The 18,190-nt window shown below is 38.4% G+C and overlaps 4 protein-coding genes and 1 non-coding gene across 5 annotated transcripts; 1 reads left to right on the top strand and 4 right to left on the bottom strand.

Annotated features, from left to right (window-relative positions):
• Window positions 1-2,370: 2,370 nt before the first annotated feature.
• On the bottom strand, window positions 2,371-2,452 carry TRNAS-UGA. The gene has a single exon. It is a non-coding gene; the product is annotated as a tRNA-Ser (tRNA).
• A 143-nt stretch (window positions 2,453-2,595) lies between these two features.
• On the top strand, window positions 2,596-4,721 carry LOC111789872 (protein transport protein Sec61 subunit gamma-like). Its single transcript, XM_023670583.1, has 3 exons — window positions 2,596-2,739; window positions 2,842-2,957; window positions 4,482-4,721. The coding sequence occupies exons 1-2, from the start codon at window positions 2,646-2,648 to the stop codon at window positions 2,955-2,957; spliced, it is 210 nt and encodes a 69-aa protein (XP_023526351.1). The 5' UTR covers window positions 2,596-2,645; the 3' UTR covers window positions 4,482-4,721.
• A 1,473-nt stretch (window positions 4,722-6,194) lies between these two features.
• On the bottom strand, window positions 6,195-7,618 carry LOC111790709 (ribonucleoside-diphosphate reductase small chain). Its single transcript, XM_023671732.1, has one exon. It carries the CDS (start codon window positions 7,576-7,578, stop codon window positions 6,364-6,366), a length of 1,215 nt encoding a protein of 404 aa, XP_023527500.1. The 5' UTR covers window positions 7,579-7,618; the 3' UTR covers window positions 6,195-6,363.
• A 1,292-nt stretch (window positions 7,619-8,910) lies between these two features.
• Window positions 8,911-12,565, bottom strand: LOC111790710 (uncharacterized protein YciO). Its single transcript, XM_023671733.1, has 9 exons — window positions 12,240-12,565; window positions 11,789-11,901; window positions 11,228-11,281; window positions 11,101-11,125; window positions 10,770-10,892; window positions 10,359-10,525; window positions 9,776-9,845; window positions 9,591-9,689; window positions 8,911-9,320 (listed from the first exon to the last, which is right to left on the bottom strand). Exons 1-9 carry the CDS (start codon window positions 12,444-12,446, stop codon window positions 9,264-9,266), a joined length of 915 nt encoding a protein of 304 aa, XP_023527501.1. The 5' UTR covers window positions 12,447-12,565; the 3' UTR covers window positions 8,911-9,263.
• A 1,149-nt stretch (window positions 12,566-13,714) lies between these two features.
• Window positions 13,715-17,030, bottom strand: LOC111789753 (mitochondrial import receptor subunit TOM20-like). The gene is made up of 6 exons (XM_023670434.1): window positions 16,814-17,030; window positions 16,251-16,329; window positions 15,913-16,082; window positions 15,776-15,823; window positions 15,050-15,139; window positions 13,715-14,207 (listed from the first exon to the last, which is right to left on the bottom strand). The coding sequence occupies exons 1-6, from the start codon at window positions 16,910-16,912 to the stop codon at window positions 14,073-14,075; spliced, it is 621 nt and encodes a 206-aa protein (XP_023526202.1). The 5' UTR covers window positions 16,913-17,030; the 3' UTR covers window positions 13,715-14,072.
• Window positions 17,031-18,190: the final 1,160 nt, after the last annotated feature.

Below are 18,190 nucleotides of genomic sequence, written 5' to 3'. Positions count from 1 at the left end.
AAAGAAAAATTAGTATAAACTAATAATATTAGAATGACGACGATAGACCTAACCAATCAATCAATCAACAAGTCCCTTTCTCAATCTGTTTTTTAACTTTCCAAGACCAAAGGAAACTTTCCTCCGAATTCTAGAAGACGAGTAATGTTTTAGATAACCTTTGACAAGAAGATAAGATTCTCTAGCGGTTCTCTTCGCATTGCAAGCCTACTCCAAAACCATGACTGATTAATTTATAAGTATCCATTACCAATCATTAGGGAATACGTACCAGAAATACAGCTCAAAAGTTTTTAAGGAGTTCCTCATGAGAGCTGACGGCCAGGAAATGTTTGAAATGCAAAAAGGTGCCACTAAATTAAGGTACTGTAACCTTCATTTTTCAACCATATCTTTACCCTCTTTTCCTTTTCCTTCTTGCTAACACTCACCCCCATAAGCACAAGACTAATACGTGTTAGGAAAATGAAAACATTTCCTTCATTATCAATATTGCTATGCATTGTCCATTTTTTAAAATCTTCATTTAAACAACCTCTTGCCAAGGGAAATACTATCTTATTTATAAATATATGTTCTTTCCATTTCTAACCATTTCTAACTTCGGTCATGCCCATAATATCCCAATTGAACAAATGACTATCAAACCTCCCTTCAAAGAAACATCAATCTCTCTACACAGAGCTTTACTCTTATTCAAGAAATTCCTCTACTCATCCTATTCCTCTCCTTATTATTGAATCTTTAATAGTTACTTTCCAACCATAACTACCACAGCATCTCCTCAGAGTTTTTTAACGAATTAAGAAACTCCCAGTGTATATGTGTATACCCCAAGTTTGTGCTCCAACATGTGAGCTAAATCAGAATGAAAAAAAACTGGTGGTTGGCTCTCCTCCTTGGCATTACACAAGCGTACACCAGTTTGGACGAAGCAGAAATGCCCTATCAGGACACCTTTTCTGCAATCCTAGTGGTAGTATTCATGGCTTCAAAACCGCAAAGTCCAGAAAGAAAAAACTTTAAACTTCTGCGGCATCTTTCCATTTCATACCAACTTTGATGGATTTCTCTTTAAACCCTCCTCTTTTCACGTTTCAGAACATCCAGATGATTTTAGAATCCGTACTTTAATATCCTTCTTGTTGCTAGGTTTTTTGCAAGCAAAGCCATCATATTTGCTTGCTTCTTCACCTGAAAAATATCTTCTCATAGAAATTTCCAGGAATTTACTTCTCATCCAGAAAACCCTTCACAGTGAATGCATCTATCCAACAGAGCAGCCACAGTTGAAATTCTCCAAAACATACACCTCAGGAGATGATTCTCTTCCATCTGTTATCGCAGAAGGAAATCTTCAAGCCATTTCCTACTGAGAATTGTTAGGTCACAAGTCTAAGCATGGAGAGGTTCTACCAGCAACTTATTTCTCTTCACATTTGTAACCTCACCCAATCAACATCAAATTTTCATTCAATAATTTGATGCCACAAATCCTCGATCTCTAGAGAAACCTTTAGCCAGGAGAACTTCATTTCCGACTGATTTAGCCTTGTTGCTCTCCTATATTAGTTAATTTCCCCAATATTTTTTTTATCTTGGATGGGTCTCCAAATGACCTCTTTCTTGGATTTCCATCAAAACACACAACCAAAATCAGTCGCCCTAGTGATTCTCTCCCTTTCCACATTAATTCCAGAGAGTAAAGATTTACTCAAAGTGAATTCAAAGCAGGTTTTCTTTTGGTTAACCAACAATAAACCCAGCGCCGGAACGCAATTGCAACAAACATGAATACTCCCACTGCCTGCGTATTAAATTCCTAACACACACAATCATTTCCAACAAGAACCAAATGCTAAGGTCTATTGATTCATTCCGACAGCACTAATACAAATGAACTTCAAGAAAACAAATATGAACCAAACAAGAAAATAAACTAAGAATTTCAAAGAAAAAATTACTTGGAGGCAGAGGTAGATTCTTCTTCAAGCCACTGGCGGATGTGCTTGACGTTGCGCCTGAAGATTGAAGCCGATTGCTTCACATCGCTCCTCAAAAGAAGAACCACAGCGCCAACTCCGGCCACCGTCAAGATGAAGTTCGTTAAAGCCATCTACGTGAATCCCAATCCCAACTTCCGGACCAAACAAAACAAAATTCTGCCCGCTGGTTACTCGCGCTTCGAATACAAATGCAGACTCCTTCAATTGCTGGCGAGGCTGATCGAAGAAGACGACGATCAGTTTAATGGGCCTGATCGAATTGTCCATTTGAAACAATCTTCAAGGCCCATCACAAGCCCAAATTCTACAGCTGAAGCTCAAACAAGCCCAAGCCCAAACCCAAAAAAATGTTCTAAATAAAAGACGTCGACAGCAGGGTTCGAACCTGCGCGGGCGAAGCCCAACAGATTTCAAGTCTGTCTCCTTAACCACTCGGACATATCGACAATTTGTGGGATCATCGGATTTGAAATTATTTTTAATATAATTTTATTCTCGAGAGTTGACCATCGGATTATCTTCTCCGTCCTGTTTTTTTTTTTTTTTTTTTTTTTTTTTTTTTTTTTTTTTTTTTTTTTTTTTNTTGTTCGGCGTTTTATCAACCAGACAGTGGAAATTTTGAGCCCCTGCAGAGAAAAAATGGACGCCATTGATTCCGTCTTCGATCCACTCCGGGAGTTCGCCAAGGACAGCGTACGTCTCGTCAAGCGCTGTCACAAGCCTGATCGCAAAGGTACAAATTCCGAAGCCATTTTCGTCTCTTTGATTTTGTAGTTGTTTTTAATCTTTGGCAGAGATCTTATAACCAATTTCCTCTACTCCTGGAGATTTGTAGAGTTCACAAAGGTCGCGGTTCGTACAGCGATCGGCTTCGTGGTGATGGGATTCGTCGGTTTCTTCGTCAAGCTCATCTTTATCCCCATCAATAACATCATCGTTGGATCTGGTTAGGTCAGGATTCTTTTTTTACTTATGCCTCTCTAGGTTTCACTGTTTTCCGAATTGAGTAATTGCTTGATTCTTTCTCGAGGTTGCGTTCCTTCAATTACTAAAATAGTCCGATCTTATTGAAGGTAAACAGGTTTGATCTATGTCGAATTTCTGTGTTATCCAAGTTTAGTCCCTTTCTAGTCTTGAGCATCAAATAAAATTGGATTCTGGAGAACGGAATTGAAATCTACAGCTTCTCTTTGACTTGGGGAATAATATGATTAATGTTTTTAGATTGTTAGATTAATCTATATCTAGGGCATGTAGGTTATGAAGGAAGAAATGTTTAATTTGTTAGATAAGTATTTTAGGTATGATTCTAAGTACGCCATTGATGGGTTGATCGAGTTTTTTTTGTTCATGACTCCTCTTGGCTTTCTTGTTTCTTAAAGGTTCTCCCTATATACCATATTCCTTTCAAACAAAATTATCCTGAAGACTTGCTCTCGCCATTTCATACAATTTACATTGTCTATGAATAATGTAGGATATGTGCATCTAAACTAATCTTCTCAAACTTTCACAACCACAAGGAGAAAACACATCTAGTCTTCTACATCGATCAATCCCGAGCTCAATAACAAAATTCTGTAACCCATATCAAGCCTTGTTGATTGCACATTGTTAGCTATATAGAGGAAGGAGGGCAGGGGGGAAGGGGGGAAGGGGGGAAAACTTACCTGGGAACTGTAATTGCTCATAATACCTTACCCTTACCTTATAACACACGAAAGCTGGTGAAGACCAATTCTTGTTGGGAGAGGGAGAGCTTGTAACGTATCAAGCCCGCCGCTAGCAAATATTGTCCTCTTTGGACTTCCCCTCAAGGTTTTGAATACATGTATGCTAGAGAGAGGTTTCCACACCCTTATAAAAATGTTTCGTTACCCTCTACAACCGATGTGGGATCTTATGACCCACCCCCATCGGGACCCAACGTCCTCGCTGGCACTCGTTCCCTTCTCCAATCAATGTGGGACCCCCAATCCACCCCCTTTGGGCCAACGTCCTTGTTGGCACACCGCCTTGTGTCAACCCTCTTTGGGGCTTAGTATCCTCACTGGCACATAGCCCGATGTTTGGCTCTAATACCATTTGTAACGGCCCAAGCCCACCACTAGCCGATACGGTCCTTTTTGGGCTTTCCTTTTCGGGCTTCCCTCAAGTTTTTTAAAACACGTCTGCTAAAAAGAGGTTTCCATACCCTTATAAACAATGTTTCGTTCCTCTTCAACCGATGTGTGATCTCACATAGTCATTTGGCTCAATTTTGCATAATCATAGAGATTGATGTAGTTTGCATTCTACTTTATGTCGGCATGATTGCTCACTGTTTCCATTCCCAAATAACAGTTCCATGTAATAATTGATGAGTGTGATTGCTGGCTTGACCTCTTTTTCAGACAACATTAACTTGCGTAAAACTTTGAATTGGTTCTGCCTTTTGACAATCATTCATTATTACCTGTTGAATCTGTGTTGCAGGCAGCTGAGGCCACAAAAGGAGCAAAAGCTGGCCAAAATAGATCTACTATTTCAAATCCTTACTGATGTTTTTGTTAATTTAAAAGCTTAATTTCTCTTCCATATGGTAAGTAGCAGACTTCCATGAATGGCTGTAACGAATTGTCAGGATTATGTCTTACTTTCTGATTAATCCAATGTGTTTTGTTCATGGTTACTGGTTATTTTAGAGTAATAAAGGAACAAGTTTTGGCTTCGTCATTGGGATGAAGATTATATTTACTGCCCTTTCCTTTATGCTGTCAAGCTTTAACGATTGGCAAATTAGTAGATACACAGCAAAAGAAGCCTATATATTTTCAGTAGATTTGATTGAAAGTGCAAGCATGCACTCACTACACGACATTTTGAATATCATGTTGCATATCATGTTGTCAAAATTTAACTAATGGACTAAACAGAGGAGAGACCTAGCCTACGAGTTTACGTCCATCCCTCGGTCGGGTACAGTTTTCTCTCTTTTTCCAACAATCTCTTGAATCTCTTCTAATGATAGAATTGATGCCGAACTCTGTCAAATTCTGCTCTCTTCAGCTGAGAAACGGAGACATAAGGATACCAATATGAAGTGTCGTTATCAATTTGCTCATCGTTTCACTCGAAATAGTATTTGCCGAAAAATAGTTGGATCGAATTGAAGAAGCTAAACTCGCACATATAAATAAATTTTCTAGTAAAGATGAGTTCAAGCTTCAAAATTCCACCTCAGTCTAAAACTCTTGCATTCAATTTTTTTCTTTTTAGGAGCTAGAGTTATTACACGGAAGTGCTAGTGTGGGACAATCTACCTTGACTCGTTTTTATAGTTACTGTCGTATTTATGTTAATGCACTTCCCAATGATACGTAAGCAAGGCATTTCTGGGCCTTTATAGAGAATCGAAATCATAGAGACGACGACGTACGTTGCAACAAACTTGTAGAAATGAACCATCGGCTCGTGATCGTTATTGTAAAATGAACTCACTTTCTCTAGACAGAATATGTCAAATCCTGCATCTGTAGAAGAAACAAAGATCAACATAAGCATAAATGTACTAGATATGACTGACCAAAAACATCCAGAATATAAGAACACATTAAAGCACCAAAGTTCCATCAGAAACTTCCTACTTGATTAACAAATTCTTATGGTCTGTAAAACCCAGAAAGAACCTAAAAACAAAAGGTTAAGAACACAGCTAGCAGAGTGAAGTTCCCTGCAAAAAGTTTATCCAAGTGAGAAACAAACAAACCCCATTTTGTTCAAGGTAATAACAAGTAACACCAAAACATCCCTCACAGTTTCAGCAATCTTATTGTGCCATATTGAAGTAGAGCAACAAGAAAACTCACCTGTATCATCCCCGACAGACCCGCAATCCATTTCTTCGCATCAAAGGAACAGGAGGGCTTCGGCCAATGTCGGGAAAATCACCGTCGCCATGGCCAGAAGGAGAGGTAGAAATGGCCCAACAATGGCCCTTGCTGTCTTTGAATAAATGAATCTATAGCTTTAACATATACAATCATGGAGGACTTCTAAGAACAATTTTAAACACAAAATTGCTTCTCAAATTGACCAAATATGAGTTTGTTTTTTCAGCAAGTATACAGCTTGGAAGACATTAGACATAAACATAAACCCTAGACAACCAACCAAACCACCCATTTGCAGTCAGAAGGACAAAGAACAAAAACAAAAAGATGTAACGTTTTATATCATTCATTCTCAACCAAGAAGAAATTAAACAAACATAATCAAGTCTAATTCTTAATACTAAGTTACAGGAGAAGAAGAAGAAAGAAGAACCCACAAATTTTATTCTACACAACGAACTCATCTTTATCTTCATCTTCAATCCTCAGAAATCTTCATCCATCTTAAACTCATGCGTGTCACCATTTCCATTCAAATTTGACATCACAGACGCCTTCTGATAATCCCCAACTCTCTTCTCGAAGAAATTCGTCTTACCTTGCAACGAAATCAGCTCCATCCAATCGAACGGATTCTGAGCATTATAGATTTTCCCATACCCTAAAGCTCCAACCAACCTATCTGCTACAAATTCAATGTACTGACTCATCAAATCACCATTCATACCAACGAGAGCCACCGGCAAAGCATCACACACGAATTCCCTCTCTATATCCACCGCCTCCGTGACAATCTCCTTCACTCGATCCTCACTCAACTTCTTCCACAGCAGTGAATACAACAGACAAGCGAAATCGCAATGAAGACCTTCGTCTCGCGAAATCAACTCGTTCGAGAAGGTGAGTCCAGGCATCAACCCGCGTTTCTTCAACCAGAAAATGGAACAGAAACTACCTGAGAAGAAGATTCCCTCAACGCAAGCGAAGGCTAAAATACGTTCAGCGAACGTTTCAGTGCTGTCGATCCACTTCAACGCCCAATCGGCCTTCTTCTTGACACAGGGAACGGTCTCAATCGCGCGAAACAACCGACTCTTCTCGTTCGAGTCTTTAATATAGGTTTCGAGAAGAAGACTATACATCTCGGAGTGGATATTCTCGATAGCGATTTGGAATCCATAGAAGGCTCTAGCCTCAGCAACTTGGACTTCCTTCATGAACCGCCCGGCGAGATTCTCCAAAACGATGCCATCGGAGGCAGCAAAGAACGCAAGAACGTGAGTGATGAAGTGCTTCTCATCGGAAGTTAAAGATTCCCAATGGCGAAGGTCCTGCGAGAGATCGACTTCCTCAGCAGTCCAGAAGGAGGCTTCAGCCTTCTTGTACATTTCCCAGATTTGAGGATACTGAATCGGGAACATGCAAAAGCGGTCGGGGTTAGGGGCAAGGAGAGGCTCGTCGGGAATTGCAGGCATGGTCGGAATTGGAAGAAGGTTTAGGGTTCCGGCGGGATTTGGGGATGAAGGGTTTAGGGATTTTTTCCGATTGAGGTATGGTGAAGAAGGGAGAGGAAAACTAGGGATTTTATAGGATGAAATTAGGGATAGGGTTTTGAAAAATAGCGGGTGATTTAAATTTTTTATGTAAATTTTCCCGGAAAATTTTAAGTTCGTGGGCACTTCCGGGATTTTCCGTCCCATTTTCAGGAAGCATGAACCATTTCATGCCATTTTAAAAAATAAAAAATAAAAAATAAAAAATAAAAAATAAAAAATAAAAATAAAAAATAAAAAATAAAAACTACCCATATTGTCTTCTTTAAACTTTCTTTTTATACTGTCTTCTTAGAACTTTCCATTTATATTGTCTTCTTTGAACTTCTTTGAACTTTCCCTTTACTTTCCCTTTTGGGCTTCCACTCAAAGCTGTAAAACCGCTAGTAGATATTGTCTTATTTGAACTTTCCCTCCCTTTCGGACTTCTACTCAAGGTTTTCAAGGTTTTAAAACGCATCTACTAGGAGAAGGCTTTCACACCGCTTTCACTAAAGGCTTTAAAACGCATCTAAAAGGTTTCACACATTTATAAAGGGTATTTCGTTCTCTTCCACAACCAATATGGGATGGTTATGAAATTCACGTAATATTTGTGCGATCAATTTGAAATTATTTTAAAAAAATTAGTGAAATTTCAACCCCTAATTAAAAGACGTGTTTCTTGCACTGAGACTGAGAATTCACCCCCCACAAATTTCTTGATTGATAGTATTAGTATATGTTTAACCGAGCTGACCTACACTCGAGTTTAGCTAAAATTATAAATAATTACAATAAATTTTGTAAATTTCATAATAATTTTGAAATTATAATTAATACACACGTAATATCTATAAAGATATTGGTGGACTAAAATTGTAGACGTGGAAGGAAAATAGCAATTCAATATTGATTTTATTACCATAATACCCTCAAAGAAGGCATCAGAAATTAAATTTTTAAAATAAAACTTTGAAAAAGGGATTTGGAGGGAAATTATTTGGAAATTTTGAATGAAAAATGTTTTATTTTAGGGCGGGAAACTGAAGCCTTTTTATTTCTACCCCCACCTTCCCGCTTTGACTTTATTATTTTTTCATTTTAATTCAACTTTAGCATATTGTGCATTTAATATATGAATCTTTTTATTTCATTGTTTTTTAAATGTATAGTATATATAAGGGTTCTTATCTTTTATTCGTTTGGATGGGCCTCTGGAGGCCCAATCACGAGGCAGGCCTTGGGCTTTCTTATGGGCTGCCCAGCCCATTACTCAATCCAACTGTCTAAGTATAGTTCAATTGATCAAAAGAGTTCATAGGTTCAAATTCTTATCTATTATTCGTTTGGATGGGCCTCTGGAGGCCCAATCACGAAGCAGGCCTTGGGCTTTCTTATGGGCTGCCCAGCCCATTACTCAATCCAACTGTCTAAGTATAGTTCAATTGGTCAAAAGAGTTTATAGGTTCAATAATTTTACTCATAAACTTGTCTAGATGTATCAATTTTTACTATGAACTTTTTAATTTGCAGTTTCGAAATTTTAATCTTAAACTCGAAAAGGGTGTTAATTCGAAATTCGAAACGTAGTTATAGAGATGATAATTTTTCGAGTTGAGAAAAAACCTGATAGACAGAGCTGCCATGGGCACATCTGGTCTTCAATGTTGAAAGGAAAGAAGCAAAGCCCCTTTCTGTTTCCTCTACACCTTCCCCTATTGATTATATCCCAAGAACAACACACTGTACAAACTCCAGCTGATTTGTTTGTTAATTGGAACTGGATTGTGTCTTCCATGTGATTTGTGCAGTGGGTTATCCACAAAATGGCAGACCGGATTCGGATATCATCACTCGGCGGGTGGTTCGTCGTCACCTTCAGCTACCATCCATGGCAGTTTAGCTCCCTGGATTTTGCAAAACATTAAGGAGGAAGACAATGAACAATGACTTATCCATATTCATCAGAAACTTGAAATTATGGAACTCGGCTCCATTTCATGAGGATCGAGCACGAGACCGGGACAGCACAGCAAAGAAATGAATGGATCTAGATTTAATAGAAAATATTGCTTTTGAATGAATGTCGCTGGATACGTGATCAGATAGCAAGAGATGAGGCGAGTTAATCATAATTCAGTGTTCATTATGCTAAAATGAAATGGCTAATTGATTACCTTCCCTTGCCGCAAAAGCTTTGGTGGAGTGATAGTCATATCTACTACGGTGGATGGATCTGCCACTCTCACTCCACCATCCACCACAAAATCCAGACCCTATTTGAAGCAAACAACCAGACTTCAGGAAAAATTTGGTATTACTGCATAAATATTCACTCTGTCTTTGTAGGATTTATTCATACCTCTTTCCCGTAGATATCCGCTATGACAACTGGATCGAGCAACCACTCATTTTCCTTCAAGCATTTGACACTGAAAGAAGGGATTAACATTGTGAGATCCGAAACATTCTTTATAAAAGTGTGGAAACATCTCCCTAGCAGACACGTTTTATAATCTTGAGGGAAAGCCCGGAAGAGTAAGTCCAAAGAGGACAATATCTGCTAGCAGTGGGCTTGAGCCGTTACAAACATATAGTTTGAACAAATCATCACTTCTGAAATACTTATTTCCTTTCACTATTTTTAGGATTCGATCGTTTAAAACAATCTTAAATCAACTAATACAAATAGTCTCCCCATCCCATGATCAATCCAGAAATGGATAGGAAGGAATGGAAAGAATCCTGTTAAAACATTGATAGTCAATTAAACCAAATTAAAACTCTGCGTTATGGGGTCGAATAGCTGCATGAGAAATAGGCAAACAGATATGGAGAGCAATGTTAAACAGCTTGTACAGAAGGTCTTTTCAGTTCTCGAAACCAATCAAGAGACGCGTTGAGAGGAAGGGAGAGAGAACTAGAAGAGTATTGATTGTACTAACCTTGTGGATATCAATGGGGCATCCATCTTTTCCAGTACTGCTTGACATATCGCATCATCAGGAATGCGCACACCGACATTCTTCCTTGATGCATGTTTTGCAGTGGTTGTGCCGTACCCTATGTACTGTTTAGGCAGTTCTTTGCTTGCAGTTAAGATGAAGGTATACTGTTACACAAAAACTGTCTCACTAATCAATTGCTCTAGTTAAAGAGTTCAATGAACTTAAGAGAATTTCACTACGAACTATATAATATATCAAGACATAACAGAAAATGTTTTTCTCACTTTCTTCAATTCTACGTGATTATGGAAAGTACAGGCACTAGAACTCATTTGGGGACACTATGTAATCCTAAGGACTGAGAATAAAGAGTTATCATAACGAAACATGGTTAGAAGAGCCACTCACTGGTCCAGGTAGGCAATGCTTAACCATGCGAAATATATTTGAATGGCCTTGGCCGTCACCACAGGGAAACCCTGTAGTATATTTGTCGATGTCCCGGAAAGAGTGGCACAAAATGCTTAGAGGCTGCATAGTTAATTATAAGTGAAAATTAAGGAAAATAATGAAAAAATGGAAAGGTAGGCTGTAGAAAGACAGACATGAATGATAATAAGTAGATTAAATTATCTTGTCCACAGCATCATTTGAGCATTGTAGTTGTAGTTCAAGAGTTTGAAGGGCCACATGAGCATTATCTAAAGCACAATACAGAGATTTTTAAGAACAAGCACACCTTGGAAGGCTCTATATTCTTGATCCTGCATTAAACAGCACAATAAACTTTAGCATCAGGGGAGAGAAACTGAAGTAACTAATCAAATATATCATCTAATATAGCAGAACAAATTAACAACTTCGACCTTCGCATTCGTTCAATGGCTGAGGGGTTCTTCAAATCACAAACTATTGCATACCTTGAAAAATATAAGCACACGCACCCCGTTACACATGAAAGGAAGAGACAAACAAAGATCTATGAAATGGAACAAAAATGCTGTGAAATCAAAATTCACGAGATGGTCCATCAAAAGCATAAGAAACTTGAACAAATTTCCTTTTGCAATCCTTGTCACTGTAAATTTAAATTCACAAACTTAAATCTTCTACATCTCCTCCAGAACTCTCATCATCACAAGTAGAATATCCATACAGATACAATCAATTTGAACGAACCAATAATATTCCGACTAAAGTATACTCATGGGAAGCCAAAAATTCACTGTAGAAGTTTGAAGCTCGTTCTCAACAGAGTTAAGACAGCCTAAAATCTGGGTGGCATGACACAGAGAGTGCAAATATGATTCTTACAAACTGTGAACAAATTTATTCATTCAAGTGTCCAATTTCCTCTTAAGAGTCAGCCATGTTAGCAATGAATAAATATCAAAAGGTGAGAGACATATGAAGTTAGAGAGAAATACACTGTATCCGTAGGAATAACCCCAACTGCGCCTTCTTTTAGAAGATCAACTATGGGTTCTAATTTCCAAGCATCCTCTCCTGATTCTGCTTTGACATATAGCAAGCTCCCTTCCTGATAAAGACCATAGTGAGTACAAGTTTATTAACTTCGTTGATTTCCAAATTTCATCTACCAAAAACAGGCAAAATCACTAGTTGCCAACAATCCAAATCTTGCAACAATCCTTTCTATACTCCCCGCAATCTCCTACTCGATTCACTGATTGTCAATCTATACTAAAATAAATAAATAAGCGACAACAGTACAAATGTTTAATTCACTTTAAGCAACTCTACCTCCGCCATTAGGTTTTCTATACCAAGCAATAGCGACAGCAATTTCATATACAATAAGTAGCAACAAGGGCAGAATCAAGCCGAAAAAACGGGAGTATTTAGCGAGGAGAGGACCTTGGTGAAGCGTGGAGCAGAGTACTTGAGGCGCTTAGGACTCCGCTTCACAGCCATGGCGAGGACCTGGAGCCGCCGTGAAGTTCCAGAACCGTCGAAACGAACGGTACGTGGTGACGAAGGGAACCGTATTGGCGCGAAGGATCGAACGGAAGAGAGAGAAGAAGCAGCAGACGGATATACGCTGGATTTGACATTGGCGATCATTTTGAAGATTGGAGAATCACTGTGACAGCATCGCCGGAATTAAGAACTGCGAGTAAAAGAATCCAGAAGCTGCGATCGGAGACGAAGCACATCATGGATAGAGAATATCCCACCTGGATGCCACGTCACATTCCAATTACAACTCAATTGGATTTTTTTAAAAAAAATTAAAAATATGTAAATTACAAATTACCCCTTTTAACTTTTATATATAAAAAATAAAAAATTCATACAAAATTAAGAATTGGAAATTATTGCTCACACTCTCCGTTCAAATCAAATTCAAACAAAAAGGAAAAACTCGGTTGTTTTTATAGTGGCTTAGTAACGGCCCAAGCTCACCGTTAGTAGATATTGTCTTTTTTGGACTTTTCCTTTCAGACTTTCCTTCAAAGTTTTTTTTTTAAAACACGTCGAACACCGTTAGTAGATATTGTCTTTTTTGGACTTTTCCTTTCAGACTTTCCTTCAAAGTTTTTTTTTTAAAACACGTCGTCTTCGTCTTCCTTGCAGCACATGGGTCAGCTAATCTTCTTTGCATTGTTCCAATTGTATCGATATTCCCGATACAAAGAAGATTAGCATGATCCTTGCACAAAGAAAACGACGCATTTTAAAAACTTTGAGAGGAATCCCATAAGAGAAAGTCCATAGAGGACAATATTTGTTAGCATTGTGCGACACTTGTTCTAACCCAACGAACAAGTCAATTGTAAGAATTTTGAATTTTGCAAACAACATAGGTGTATGCTCAAGCCATGTTTGAGAAAAAATATTTTAGAAAACTTGAGTGATAAGCGAAAAGCGATTAGACAACAACGACGACTTTGATAATATATAACCCGAGTAGAAATAAGTGACAACTAGTCATACTCCTCCTATAGTACATTTTGGAACGTTTTAGCCCTAACGAGCGTAGACATGATTTTCGTGAATAGTCAGTAGTAAATGTTAATCTAAGGTGAAAGCATGTAGAAAGAATTTAGAATGAACATGTAGCCATAGATATAGACAACAGGTCCTGAACAAACATAACCAAGACATTCAAAATGCTGCCATAAACAACACGCATTAGACAAACGTGTTCATTTAACAACGTGACATTTAACAACGTGAAGATGAATATTCTTATATTATATCTTCATATGTTATATCTCGTACGTAAAGTTGGTTTTCCATTACAAACGTGTAAATTTTAGAAAAAACTTCGATAAGATGTGTTTAAACAAAACAAATTATACTCGATCGTATTAATAGAAATCTCAAACTAGTAATAATCCACAACTATATAATTACTCCAAGTTAAAGACAGAATGAAATTCAGTAAAACTAAGCAACAAAATCACCAACTCCTTTCTACCCTACAAATCATCACCAAATAGTTAAACAAATAATCAGTGATTTCCAACAAACAAACCCCTCCTTCCCTCTACTGAGTATTCAATCCTAAATCCCAACTTATTTATCGGATCAGTCATACCGCAGAAACGCAGAAACAAAAACGACGAAATTTATTAAAAACAGTGTTACCTAAAAAAACAAAACAAGGGATGATTGATATGTAATCCTCATCTCTACAAGTATCAGCTCTAAATCTGATAAATGCCTTTGGACTTAGCGGGATGCTTATCGGGGTGGTGGCGGGGGCGGGGGCGGCACGTGAGACTTTGCAAACCCCACCCAAGTAACTATGCCAACAGCAAGTATTATCCATCCAAATATGTCATACTTCAGATCACTGCTTTTCTTTTTCTTTGATGTCTTGAAAGAAGAAAAGAGCATGAAGTTCAGAGCTTGTAAGAAACTAGTTGTGAATCTCTAAGTATAATAAAGATGTTGCTCAATGAATCATATATAAACAGCAGATCTATCAGTTGAAGTTCACAATATTTTGTAGTGAAAAAGAAAACTTTTCTTGCCCACAATCATAAACCAAGATAGAATCAATATGGTAACACCCACCGTCAAATTAAGGCTATGTTTGGTTGGGAGTGCTCGTGTAACAGCCTAAGCCCACTGTTAGCAGATATTGTTCTCTTTGGATTTTTCCTTCCGGGCTTACCATCAAGGTTTTAAAACGCGTCGCCTAGGGAGAGGTTTCCACACCCTTATAAAGAATGCCTTGTTCCCCTCTCCATCCGACGTGGGATCTCCCATCCTACCCATAATTATCATCATGTTTGAGATTAACATAAGAAGCATTTGTAGAGTGCTTTTGATTTTTCCTCCACTTGACCGGAAAGCACTTTTAAGCGTATAGAACCAAACATCGATGTGCTATGTTGTTAAGTATTTACTCCTAAGTGTCTATAATCTAGGTACCTTGGCTAGAAGTGATCCAAACAAATAAGCAACATGAAGAAGCCCGAGTCTAAACGAAGATTTAGAGTCTTGAATCTAAAGATTCACGAAATTGTTAGCATGTATTTGTAACTTCGTTGTAGATCACTTCTTGAACATGATGCTATCAATTTGAAGGAAAATAAAAAGGCATGCATTCATAGAGCATAGCAGTGGCAAAACCATCCTTAAATCCCGTCTATAGAAGATGAGAACCAAAAGTAACCCGAGATATTATCGTTCTTGAGAAATAAGCAATATACCTTAGTACTGGATGAAGTAGAAGGTTCGGCTGCTCCAGTTGCCTGCTGAGGAAACCCATGCTTGTGGATCTCCGAATACAATTCTGGAGCCTAATTGGCACAATCCACAAAATAAGAATAGATCATAAACAAAACAAAAGATGAAAATAAAATACTAACTACAAAGGCAGTGTACGATAACCAGTTCATTTTAGGTTTTGTGTTCTTGAAAGTTAAGTTTATAAACACTACTTTTGCCTATAGTTTTCTTGTTAAAATGGTTATGTGGGGGCCTAAGTAAATAGTCAAGTTCTAGTTTACTTATGAAAACAATCGAACAACACAGGAACTCCACAAGTGTATTAGTTGATTGAGATATTTGTTCCCCCAACATTGGTGCTGTCTTCATTTCAAGAGAGACCATCTCTAATGGAAAATACTCCCCCACCGGCTGGCACCCATGGTAGCCACCACTAAGTTTTTTACACTGATTTACATTTTAGGAAGAAAAAGAAAAAAAAAAATAGCGAGAGAGAGAGAGAGAGCAGTCAAAAATCTAGCGGTGGCCGTCGAAAAGGAGTATTGTCCTATCTCTAATGTGGTAGCTAATTGTTTCTTATCAACGCAAAAACGAAACAAACAGATTCTTTCATTTCAAAGCCATTGAAAAGAGCTTAGTATTCTTGAAAATAGAAATACAATCAAACAGCACCAATGAATGTCGATCCCAAAATCACAATGAAATACCTTAGCAGTCACCTCCAAAGACTTGAGATAAAGCTCATTTCCAGGATCCTGAGTCCAAAAATCACCATGTTAAACTAGAACAGCCATCAAAAAATGCATATTTGTAAGTTTATTCCGAGCCTTTCGTGGCTAAGTACCTCATTCACAGCTTGTTGAAAGTATACTGAGGCCTTATCAAAATAATCCTTTGCCTCATCCTGGTTTGGGTTCAAAAATGCATGGGAAGTATAAGCATTACCTATGCACCAAAGAGCATCATGCTTCTTGGGGTTAATTAACAGTGCCTCCTCCAGCTTTGATATTGAATCTGTCCCAACCCCATTACAAATTAATCCACAGTATATAATGCTCATCACTAAATCAAAGAAAGAGCTGCCATTGCAAATGCTTATGTAGAAAAAGAAAAAATGAATCACAAAACGACCCAATTAAGTCGAACAAAAACGTTCTCAATTCTCATAGAACAAAAAGATACCTAAAATCATCTTCTTCGATTCCGGAACGCTCTGAAACTGAGATAGCTCTAACAAAGCTCCTGCCCATCTCGTCAAATTCTACATGAAAGTCCGCCCATGTTTGATTATCAAATATAGCTCACCCATTTAAAGAAAAAATGGCACATTAAAAGATGAACTATCCCATCGTTTCAAACATTTCATTTTAATCCTTAAATTTCAGCTCCCCATTAAATGCAAACGGGATTCTAATACAGGGAGTCGTTATTTTTCTTCGTTATCACTACCTTTAACAATCAACAAGCAAAAACTGGGGCCTCCATCTCGTAATCAACTAACAAAATTGAGGTCATGACTTCAAAAAACTCAAGAAATAGCAGCTGCTATGGAGGTATGCGGCATTAGTGACCTCATGAACAACCAAAGGGGTTTTAAAGACAGCAAAATCGCTAGTTAAAACAAAACTTCAAGCACGATTGGAACCATTTAACCAAAGCCTTGTGCACAGAAACGAACATCACTCAATCTTCCACAAACCTAACAAAAAAAAAAAAAAAAAAAAAAAAAAAAAAAAAAANCTCACATCGGCATCGAGGGGATTATTGGCGTAAGCAGCTTCTGCATTCTTACGAGCGTGCTCGAAGAACAGTAGGCGATCGAATTCGTTCGGCTGCAAATCCATTAGAAGAAAATCGGAGTGTTGGGGTTTTGGAGATGCTTGTTTGAGAAGCTCTGGAATTAGGCGACGAGGCGGTTGAGCTTGGGAATGAGCGGTGATTGCGTGGAGAAACCCAGCACGCAAGTCTAAACAACGGGCCAACTCCAAATGTTGGCTCCATTTTAGAACCATAAGCCCATGTTGACACGGCCCAAATTCTATTACGTGAGAATTACGACACGGTTGATACGACCCACTTTGCACAATTATGATATAGAAATGAGCCTTTAATTTTAGGTCAAGTTGGAACGGGATATTCATCGAGATTATTTCGTTCACTAAAAGCAACGACCCAGATCCACCGCTAGCAGATATTATCTTCTTTGGGCTTTCCCTTTCGGGCTTTCCCACAAGGTTTTAAAACGCGTCTGCTAGGAGAAGGTTTCCACACCCTTATAAATGGTGGTTTGTTCTCCTCCCCAACCAATGTAGGACATCACAATCCACCCCCATTCGGGGCCCAGCGTCCTCGCTGACACTCTTTCCTTCCTCTAATCGATGTGGGACCACCCCCAAATCCACCCCCCTTTAGGGCCCAGTGTCCTTATTGGCACACCGCCTCGTGTCTACCCCCTTTGGGGAACAGTGAGAAGGCTGGCACATCGTCCGGTGTCTGTCTCTAATACCATTTGTAACGACCCATATCCACCGAGAAAAGCCCAAATAGGACAATATCTACTAGCGGTGGATCTGGGTCGTTACACTATATCGTGTAAACAATTCCCATTTCTGTTAGTTTTATGAACTTCAATCAGGTCTTATGTTTTGATGATAACAAACTTTTAATTCATAGCTGATTTCGGTAATTTAAAGCATCCATATCATAGAGCTAAAAAAAAATCGATTCCGACACATTCGAAACTGTAACAAGCCCAAGTCCATTGCTAGCAAACATAGTTCGCTTTGGCCTGTTACGTATCGTTGTTAGCCTCACAGTTTTAAAACGCATCTACTAGTGAGAGGTTTTCAATGCTTCTTTTCACTTCCAACTGACGTGGGATCTCACAATTCACCCTCTCGGGGGCCCAACATCTTCCTTGGCACACTCTCTAATGTCTGATGTCGGACTCTGATACCATTTGTAACAATTTAAATCCACCACTAGCAAATATTATCCACTTTGACCCATCACGTATCATTGTTAGCCAGACGCATTTTAAAATCGTGAGGCTAACAGTAATACATAACGAGTCAAAACGAACAATATTTACTTAGAGACAGTAGACTTTCGCTATTACAAAA

This window comes from Cucurbita pepo, chromosome LG03, assembly GCF_002806865.2.
Source record: "Cucurbita pepo subsp. pepo cultivar mu-cu-16 chromosome LG03, ASM280686v2, whole genome shotgun sequence".
NCBI lineage: Eukaryota > Viridiplantae > Streptophyta > Magnoliopsida > Cucurbitales > Cucurbitaceae > Cucurbita > Cucurbita pepo.
The sequence above is the reverse complement of the archived record's forward strand: the minus strand, read 5'-3'. Positions and strand labels throughout refer to the sequence as shown.